General features: G+C 42.5%; 1 protein-coding gene across 1 annotated transcript in view; it reads left to right on the forward strand.

Annotated features, from left to right (window-relative positions):
- Positions 1 to 3630: 3630 nt before the first annotated feature.
- gsg1l2b (gsg1-like 2b) overlaps positions 3631 to 10793 on the forward strand; it is a 71152-nt gene continuing 63989 nt past the window's right edge. Inside the window, exons 1-3 of the mRNA XM_063221418.1 lie at positions 3631 to 3931; positions 4385 to 4432; positions 8303 to 8455. Of these exons, the coding sequence (XP_063077488.1) occupies positions 3631 to 3931; positions 4385 to 4432; positions 8303 to 8455 (502 nt within the window). The remainder of the gene's footprint in view (positions 3932 to 4384; positions 4433 to 8302; positions 8456 to 10793) is intronic.

Genomic DNA, 10793 nt, shown 5'->3' on the forward strand with positions numbered 1-10793 from the left:
GCAGTGTTTCCCAACCTTTTTTTAATCTCATGTACCCCCTAAGCCTTGTTGTTGTGCCATGAGTACCCCCTAACTCGTGTTTTACATCGCCTTTTCTGTTCCAGTGTGACTATATGCTCCATGCATTTGTTAAATTTCAATTTTTCCAAGTACGCCCCTCAGTGTGCTTGCGTACCCCTAGTGGTACACGTACCCCTGGTTGGGAAACACTGGGTTAGAGTGAGGGTTTGGGTTTTACGCTTGAGCAGCCTATGGGGAGCACATCTTGACAAAACAGCGTGTCTATTTCGACTGAACACCGGCTCTACATGTGCACGGTCGGCAGCAGTCCAATATAGTTTTTGTCAAACGGAGCGCACGGAGCAACAACAACAGCATGTAGCTGTAAGCATCTGGCTGCCTTCCCCTGCCTGCCTGCCTTCCCCTGCCTACCTTCCCCTGCCTGCCGTGCCCTGAACCGTGTCCTTGGGCCTCCTCGTCAAGGTCAGCGGAGCGGACGAATGAGTAATACTTCCCCATCAGCTGGCCGTCCTGCAGCTCTCAGCTCTCCCACCCCTCCATGATATGGAGAACGCCAGTCAAGCTGTAAGCAGAGCCGGCTTTTACCCATAGGCAGACTGGGCAATTGCCTAGGGCCCCTCACCAAATCGGCTTTTAGTAGGGCCCCCCAACTGTTAGCCCCTCCCTCCGTGGTAAAAACTGGCAAAAAAGATCCATTCAAGTGGACCCCATGTCTACGTTTTGCCTAGGGCCCCCAAATGAATAAAACCACTGCTGAGCTGTAGGCTACCAATCTTGTCCGCCTTGTTCCTGTTCCCTCCATTGGCCACAGTGTTGAGTTAAGTTACACTGGGGCCAAATACACTCTAGAAGGTGTTAAAGCGACTCTCTAATAGTTAAATTAACATTGTGTATTTTTTTTATTGTGCATGCTATCCATCTTCCCTGCCTTGTTTCTTCAATTGGCTCCTAGACGCTGGACTGACTGTCTCGAAAGGGCCACTTATTTCCAGAAGCTTGTCGTAATATTGGTTTTGGAGTACAACTCTCGGGACGCAATCGTGAGGCGACACGCACCAATATATTAGCTTCAAGGATGTGTGTGTGTGTGTGTGTGTGTGTGTGTGTGTGTGTGTGTGTGTGTGTGTGTGTGTGTGTGGTGTGTGTGTGTGTGTGTGTGTGTGTGTGTGTGTGTGTGTGTGTGTGTGTGTGTGTGTGTGTGTGTGTGTGTGTGTGTGAGCGTGAGCGTGAGCGTGTGTCTGTGTGCGTGTGTGTGTGTGTGTTAGATCAATGAAGGGCCCATGCAGACAATATTGTAGTCTTCACAAACATTGATTTTCCTTTCCTCCTGCCTCCTTGTGTGTCAGAACTAGCCTACTGTGTTTGCTGACACACAAGACACAGTCGACTTAACGCTAGAATTGATAACGGCGGAATAACGGTGGTTCTGTTAAGGTGACCATTCCAGGATTTTTTTGCGCTTAAGAAAATCGTGACCCTGAATATCAAAGTTAGGCAGCTAGGCAAGGTGTGCAATCATTAAAGACATTAACCAGGCTGCCTAAGCTAGCCAGGGAAGCTGACAGGAGGGGCAGGGGGTCAGATGTCCCAGGTCCGGGCGATGGGGGATTGGGGGGGTGTCAAAATTGGCTTCTACACTACTCTATGTATTAGAGAACAGGGGCCATTTCACATGACTTTGTCCTGGACCCAGCCAAAGCTATCTAGGGCTCCCGGAGCTAGTGCTGAGAGCGGGGTGTTGTTGCTCCTGGTAACGCATCAATATTCTTGTAGGGCTTAATCTTCACCCTTGGGTGTTATTGGCGGGAGGCAGGGCTGGCCTGGAGCCAAACAGACGGCCCAGGCATCAGGCTAAGGCAACAACATAATATAGTAGTGAACAGCCTCCATAGACCTAGCAGTCTCTTGGCGCAGATGGGTCCATTCACTCTTTACTGAAAAGACTCACCTACATTATAATAATATTGTTATGACATTACAAAGAGCCTAAATTAACAGATTAAGACTTTCACTTGTTCATTACAGTGTTGGTGAACATGTTTTTGGTTATAACAGAAGCTCTGCTCAAAGGGGTAAAAGATGCACCAATGGGCGGCCCCATCTAAATTGTGGGCTAATCTCTAGGGAGAAAATAAAATCAAAACACAGAAAACAAAACAAAAACGAAAGCATCGAGCCCTGACTCGCGACGTCAGCTGACCTGATGCTATACAGGGGCACAGTAGGGCACAGAGAGTAACAAAAAATGTGGTTATTTATTTTAAAAAAGCTTCTAAATTAATTATATTACTGCAAGTAATTACTGCGCTAGTTTATGTGCATTCTGTAAATTACTCCGTATGCTAAACTTGAGCTTAATTCCAAGGTATCAAGGTTGTTGGTTTTTGTGAAGCTCATACCGGAGCACAGCAAATCAATACCCAGGTGCATGCTCCTGTGAAATAGGTCTGGCGACGCCCCTGCCCTGACTGCTGTTGGCCCACCGGTAAAATGCCCCATATGCCAGATGGGCAGTCCAGCCCAAGCAGGAGGTCCAGTGTAGTAGGGGGCTTTTGCTGAAGTAATGCTTCCTTGGGCGCCAAGGGATTCCTGGTGGAACGATGAGACAAGCATTTGTCAGCCCCTTATCATCTTGTATCTGGCAACCCTCACACATGATATAGATTAATCATTGATGGGGGTTGAGGGAGCCACGAGAAACATACCATGTTATACTGGATTCCCTCCCTCAGCAGTAAAGCATTCTTTTTTTCTTGTTACTGTAAATTGGGACGTTCTCCTTGGTCCTCCATTTTTTATTATTCCCATAATGATGACACACACACACACACACACACACACACACTTTCCTGGCCACGATTTTAACGATCATTCACCTTCTGTGTGCGGAATTATTTTGGCATGCCCTCTAATCCAATGACACGAAATAAAAACCATGGTCATAGGCTACTCTATTCTTGAATCATTGACAGTAAGGAAGTAATTAAAATTATCAGGCCGGAAGGCCGGTTTTAGAAGAAATGTCACAGGGTTCAGGTTGTGGCCCCTCTGGCTACGCACCCGGGAGAGATCATCCGTCACTAAGAAGCCGTGGGTTTGACACTATGATTTAAATTGAAATATCGTATTATGCAGTATCTATAATTACCGTGGTCTGAATTGCATACATTCGATACATGAGCACTTGCATGATTGAAATCAATTCCCCCCTTTTCTTCTCTTACTTTGAAGGCAACACATTCATACCATTATTAAAGTCCTTTATCCATAGACAGCCCTGGGTGATATATGCGCATTTTGCGCCGGGGGGCGGAGAGGTGAAAAGGGGGATGTGTGCATGTGTGCATGTGCCTGGCTGAATGACGGAGCTACTGTGAGTGAGTGTGGGCGCGTGTGGTGAGGGACCGAAATGAGCGTAGTTCATCCATGGAAGACAGGGAGAAAACACATCTCTCCGTGCGCGGCGTGAACCACACCAGAAGCCACCGTAACCAAACACGCAGACAGGATTTTCATGATGAAACGCCGGAGTATGTATTGATTTGAAACGGGGTTTCACAACACCGTCACATCATTTTGGCATCTGGAATTCTGTACTTACTTGGCAATATGGGGATGGACCGGAGGAGAAGGGCTTCTCTCGCGCTCACCTTGAACTTCGTCGCGCTTCTGTTCGCCGTTTCCGCGCTCACTACCAGTTACTGGTGCGAAGGGACCCGGAAAGTTGTCAAACCGTTTTGCACGGGGCCGATTACTTCCAAACAAACATACTGCATCAGGTTTAACAGCTCGAACCTAAACGACACCCGCCTGGTTCAGTACATCTGGGAAACAGGGGAGGATAAGTTTGTCATGAGAAAATTTCACTCTGGAATTTGGTTTTCCTGCGAGCAAAATGTGGATATGAACGGTAAGATTTTGTTCAACAATGTGCTGTAACCAAGAGTCAATCATTTCCAATTGATTACACAGCCCTATTCTTGTTCTTTGCAAGTAACTTGTATACAAATGGCTTGCTCTGCTTACCATGTGTACAAGCTGGGTATCTGAATGCCATGTGTATATGACTTGGATATTTTACGTGCAGTTGGTTAAAATCTCAAAACTCAAGCTACAGCCTGTTGTGGCCAATAATATCCTAATCCACAGTGGCTAGATTGGCTGAGTTCTACCATGGACTGATACCTTTTGTGATCTCCATCATACAATCAATTTTGCTCTAATGCAGGATTCTCCCATTCACGACTATGAAATGGTGAAAAATGAAAAGTATAATTCCTTTATAACAGCTATATTCCATAATTAGGTGTAAACCATAGCTTGAAGGTGACAAAGAATCACAAATTGCATTTCTTATTTCCAGGTGAAAAATGTAGAAGTTTTCTCAACATTGCCCCACCTCACGAAAGAGGTAAGTACTGTTTTACCTATATACAGCAAAACATGCTGTTTTAACACTTATAAGAGAGAGTTGGTTATAAGAGAGTTCTCTATAGAGTTGCTCTGGGACCAAATCAATTGGCTCTCAAAGTCATGCATTAACAATGTTTCATTGTGTGATATCACCATTTTCTTGTCTTTGCAAAATAATTATGCCTCTCACCTCAGGAAAATATGACTGTAGATTTTATTCACAAGGACACAGTCTACCTCAGGTAACAGACGCGGCCAATGCAAAGCCAGTGTAGCTTCACTAAATATGGGTCATGCGGTCAGATACTGGAGGAACGTTCTGATACGTCAGCTGAAAGAGGTTCGCTGTAGAACCAACCACATAAATTAAATATCAACAAATAATTCTTCACCTTAACATCCCAACACACAACATAACAGTATAATTTACTCTGTCAGTTCATGGTCTTTTGAAATACACATTCTCTGGTATAGGGTGAACACTCTCTTAGTGAATGTCTATCAGCACACGTTGTAAATCAGCCCATCATAAATCAGCCCACGTTGCTGTAGTGCTTCTTTCTTGCTTCTTCAATAACATGTGTATTAGCCCTCTTGTCTTGATCTCATAATGCGCCTGCAATGTGAATGGTCTCAGTCTGAATGGAAAGTCATTTTCTATTCACAAAGCCAGGGATGTCTGGAGGACACAACTGCGTCTGCCCAAAATTATTATTAACTTTGAGGTGAACCTCACTGACACTTCAGTCTGTTACTGTGTGTGTGTGCGTGTGTGCGTGCATGCGTGCGTGCGTCTGTGTGTCTGTCTTGATGCCATTAATATCTTGTCTTTTGAAAGTAATGATGGCTCAAGGTAACACCACCTTAGCACCTCAAGGAAGCATCTCTATATTTTATTCATATGGACACAATTCACCTCAGGTAACAGACACGAGCGATAGAAAGGCAGTAGCTTCACTAAATATGGGTCGTGTGGTCAGATGCGGAGCAGAGGAACTAATCATCACACACTATCCAAAATAATCCCCAACCTCAACATCATAACAATACAGTACCGGTAATATAGAATTTTACCTCAAACTGAATTTGCACTTGGGTTACTATGATAAGGTTATTCTATCAGATATAGTAAATTCCTCTTCACATACCATATTCTCTCTGGTTCTATGGTCTCTTGGAGCTCTTTCTTGGGTGGCCGATCTGCTGGAAGGATGAATACTTTCTTAAAGGTGCACTGTGTAGGATTGTGGCCAGAATAGGTATCGCAACTATAGCTGCAGATTGAAACTGTGTCCTGCATATTGGCAAATGTGGGTGTTTTTCATTAAAATGTCTATTTCTGGAAATTCAACATTGCGAACGTAGAGAGGATCCACCTTTTCATATATGAAAAGTGATATTGTCCCTGTCATTATGAATACTTAGAATTTGTTGCTCTTTGGTAAGTATTCATGGAAAAGGTAACATTATCACATCAGTATTATGTATAATCACATCAGTATGATGACGGAAAACTGGGTCTGCCCAAAATTGTCATTAACTTTGTGGTGAACCTCACTGACACTTCAGTCTGTTACTGTGTGTGTGTGTGTGTGTGTGTGTGTGTGTGTGTGTGTGTGTGTGTGTGTGTGTGTGTGTGTGTGTGTGTGTGTGTGTGTGTGTGTGTGTGTGTGTGTGTGTGTGTGTGTGGTTATGTGTCACCACAAATTAAATTTGGCCTCAAGATGAGTTGAGTTGTACTGCTTTTATCATCTTTGTCCCCAAAGACTGGACCTATAGCACTGCGTTAATTACAACTCTCCCCCCACAGAGAGAGACAGAGAGATGTGTGTGTGCGTGCGTGCATGCGTGCGTGCGTGCGTGTGTGTGTGTCCTTGCGTGCCTCGTATCCTGACACCTGTACAAATGGGCTTTGCCTGACAAACAGGACAGTGTTACTAATGGGAATGCGTTTTGAATCCCCCCCCCCTTTAATCCACTTTCAATCCACTCATGTCCCTTTCCTTGTTTCCTTGTTCCATTCGCTCATCCCCCCACCCACCTTCCATATACTCATTCTCTCAGAATCATTCTCTTATCCTCTTTAGTTTTGTATTTCCTTGGTCCATTCATGTCGCCTCCTGTTTATACTCTAAATCATGCACTCATCAGTGGGTTAGGACATCCAATGTTCCTGAGCCTTTGTCTTGTCTAGCCTTGTATTTTTGTATTTCTCAGCACTTTTATCTCCTTTGTTTTTTGTTGGTGTTGTCCTTTTATGTATTTTTGTAGTGCTGCAACCTCCCTGCCTCTGAGACAAATTTCTCCCTGGTGGAGACTAATAAAGTAACCTAACCTAACCTTACCTAACCTAACCCTTTAGTAGTTCCTTGTCCCTAGGGGTGGGTTTCAGACATCACATTCCAAACACACACACACACACACACTGTCACCCTCATGTCTCTTCACCATCCTCGTTTGCTCTGTTTAGTCATCAGCTTTCCCCTTTATGCCTTTTTTATTATTTTCAGACTCGTGTCCTCATCCTCTCCGGTAGTAGTACCTTTTCATTTTCAGACTCCTCCTCCTCTCATCCTCTTTCTTGTCCCTCATGTCCCTTTACATCGCCCTGTTTATTCATCAGCGTTCCCCTTTTAGCATCCATTCAACTCATGAGTATCCATCCTTTCAACTCGTGAACATCCATCCATTCAACTCATAAGAATCCATCCATTCAACTCATGAGAATTCATCCATTAAACTCATGAGAATCCATCCATTGAACTTGTGAGAATCCATCCATTCAACTCATACATTCAACCCACCGACAATAATTATATATAATAATAATATCAAATAATAAATGAAGAGTTCAGATGCAAAACCCCCTAAGTGCCTTTCCAGAAAATAATCTTAATTCATTTTTATTTAATACAAAGCTATCAAAATTTCATTTTTTTTATTTTTATTTTATTTATGTAATATAACTATTTATATGTATTATCAAGTACATAAATGTAAACCAAACCAACAACGGGGTTCTCTAAAAATATAGAAGTGCAGGTCATCAGAAATGGAGTTAGGGGTTTTTGCATCTGAACTCTTCAAATATATAATATAAAATAATACAATCTTTCACCTTTTAGCACCTCTCTCTCATACTTCACTTTCCACTCCTGTTGTGCCGCTCGCTCTGCCTGTTCACATTGTCCGTCCGTTCATTCACATTCACGGCCATCCACTGGGTTTCATGCACTTACCTGCATTAATACATCAAGACTGGAGACAAGTAGCCCTGCCGTCGCCTAACGGTAGGACACTGGGTTACTATGCAGGAGACCCGGCTTTGATCATTTGCCGATCCTCCCCCATCTCTCTCCCACTCGCTTCCTGTCGCCACCTCCAACTGTCCTATCAAATAAAGGCAAAAAAGCACTAAAGAAATATTACCAAAAAAAGACTGAAAAGCATATGATCAGATTTACTCTGAATAACTCATGAGATGCATATAATAATACTGCAGTTCCGGCATGTTAGCCATCAAAGTGTTCAGTATCTGACTGCTTGTATAATGCTTGTAATCTCTCGTCACCCTCCTCTTGTGTACCGTGAGAGCATATCTTAGCTTAGCCTCTGTTATTTGCTTTTTTCTAGGAATGTGACATCTGAAAAAAATCCAAAAAACAGAACAACAAAGCCATGTTATGAAATCAAATTTTGGTGTAAAAGGCTGATTTGAGGATGGAAGGGAAATGGGGGGGGGGGGGGGGGGGNGTTGCAACGTTCAGAGAGAATTCAGGGTACCAGCCATGTCACAGGGTGTAGAGGGCCCACATTGTACCAGGGAGGTTGAGGCTAACACTCATCTACTCTGCTCTACTCTCTTCAGGTGTGCTGTGGCTGTGCATTGTGGCTGAGTGCCTGTACATCCTCCTCCTGTCCACCGGGGGCATCCTCATGTCAATAGAGGTCTGTCATTTTGGCAACGTCATTGATGGCCTCAAACTCAATGCCTTCGCCGCCATCTTCACCGTCCTCTCAGGTAATGATGTCATCGTACATGTTTGGATACAAGGGTATTACAGTTTTTTTCAATTGCTAACAAGCTTTTGTCCAATCCTCAGCGACATTTGCAAAACTCTTAACACAGTTTACACAGCAATGGCTTTCCATGGCCATGCAGTTGACACATTACATGGCTTTTTCACACAATTAGTAGTCAATGAATGCATTTCTAAAATGCTAACATTTCCTTTACACACAGGATAACCACAGCAACAAAACAATGTATCTTTGATGGCTTATTTTCAAATGCTTTCACACAGTGTGTCAAAACTGGAAATACAACATCCAAATCCTTATTTCAATAAAAATGTCTTTGCATGACAATAGCAAGAGTACAGTAAACAGATTATTGATAAAAGTAGAAGAAAACCCTCCAATTTTAGTTGTTCGGTTCTATTGACAGTTTTTGGCAACCGTTTTTACAGTAAAAAGTTGTCTCACAATCACAGAATGAAAATGCGTTTGTAACAGTTGGAAAGAACTGTTTGTTTATATGAAGGATGCCCTAACAAAATCTTCATAATTCACGTTCATGTAAAATTACAGAATCATGTTTAGAAATTGTATATATCACTCTGTCAACACATCTGCCGAAATTGGTATAAATTACGGTAAATACAGTAAACGTCTGAAGTCAATGCTGTCCATGAAGTCATGATTTGGAAATGCATGAAAAGGTATTATAGATTCAATAATTTCAGGGCCGGTTCAAGTCCATTTGCCCTTGGGAAGCACCCCCGTTCCTTTTGTGGATTTTCAAAATTCGCATCTGTAAGCATAGTGTCTTCAATTTGATCTAAGATCTACTGTGGTACCTGCATATATAGGCCTACTGAGTGGCCATGAATACCATTGACAGCATTGTCAGTGTAAGGTGTACTGTATTGCTTTATGTATTTTGTGTGACATTCTGATTCTGTGTGGACTTTTAGGCTTATCCTCCCAAGACATTTGTGGGCCTAGGCAACCGTCTTGTTTGTGCTTTTATATGTATTTGTTTCATGATATTTTGTTCACTGTAAGTAACATTGCAAAACTTTGTTTGTTCTATCATACTATAAACAGTATTTCTACTGTACCCGCAGTCAACAGTAAAAAAATGCTTCGTACTGGAATCAACTTGAATGTCAACAACACATGAGGTCCGAGTCCTGTTGCCTTCAGAAATTTAGTGCAAACAGTGAATTGCATGATTTGAATGCATTCAATAGGCTACCTGTAAAACTGAAACATACAAGTCTATGTAGCTTCTGTAATGTTGACAATACCCGGTGTTTTGAAGTCTTGCGTAATTTGATTGACTCAATGTACCTTGTGAAATGAAAACAAGGGTTATTGTTTGACAGACGTATTTCATTTTGAGCCATGTTTCTAGTGTTTTGGTAAAGTGAGTTTGTACAGAAAACGATGTGTTCTGTTTTGAAATGAGTACTTTGTGTATATTTAACAGTGTGTGCTTTTGAGAAGAAAATGAACTGTTTGGCCAATTGTGTTTGGTAGGTGGTAGTCTGTGTTAAGAGTTTAGAAAAAGTATCCATAGTATGGCTAAGTGCTTGTTAGCAATTGAAAAAAACTGTAAGTTGTTACAAATTCTGTGAAGGTGAAGTGTACATGCAGTGAAATTTGAGGTGTGTGTGTGTGTGTGTGTGTGTGTGTGTGTGTGTGTGTGTGTGTGTGTGTGTGTGTGTGTGTGTGTGTGTGTGTGTGTGTGTGTGTGTGTGTGTGTGTGTGTGTGTGTGTGTGTGTGTGTGTGTGTGTGTGTGTGTGCGCGTGCGCGTGTGTGTGTGTGTGTGTGTGTGTGTGTGTGTGTGTTGGTAGTGGTGGTGGTTATGGGTCAATGTAATGGCAAAGTGGCATAGTGATGTGGTTGCAAGTCAGTGTGAACTAAAATGCAACATCCACCCATAATGTCTGTTGTATAAGCGTATACTTTTTCTCCATTTGCTTTAAGCCCTGTGCCTTAAATCATGATTTTCAATTATCCTTGTGACCAGCACAAAGTGAAGGGAGTTAGCTCAACAGCTATGCGCAAACAACCCATGTTACAATGTAGACACAGGCAGCTTAGAGACCTGCAGCATAGTAGGCCTATGTACAATTGTTGTTTTTTTCAAGTTTAGTGGTTGTGGCTTGTATTTGTTTTGGGGCTGTAACGATACAATCAACACAAGATTTGGTTCGTATCACAATTTTTGACCTATACGGTTTGATACTCTCCACCATTTTTGAAATCTATGAAAACTATAAGTTTATGGGTAGAATAAGTAAAAAAAAGAGGCTACCAATTAATAGTATTTAAAAGTTTGAAAAATATA

Source organism: Engraulis encrasicolus, chromosome 17 (assembly GCF_034702125.1).
Source record: "Engraulis encrasicolus isolate BLACKSEA-1 chromosome 17, IST_EnEncr_1.0, whole genome shotgun sequence".
Lineage (NCBI taxonomy): Eukaryota > Metazoa > Chordata > Actinopteri > Clupeiformes > Engraulidae > Engraulis > Engraulis encrasicolus.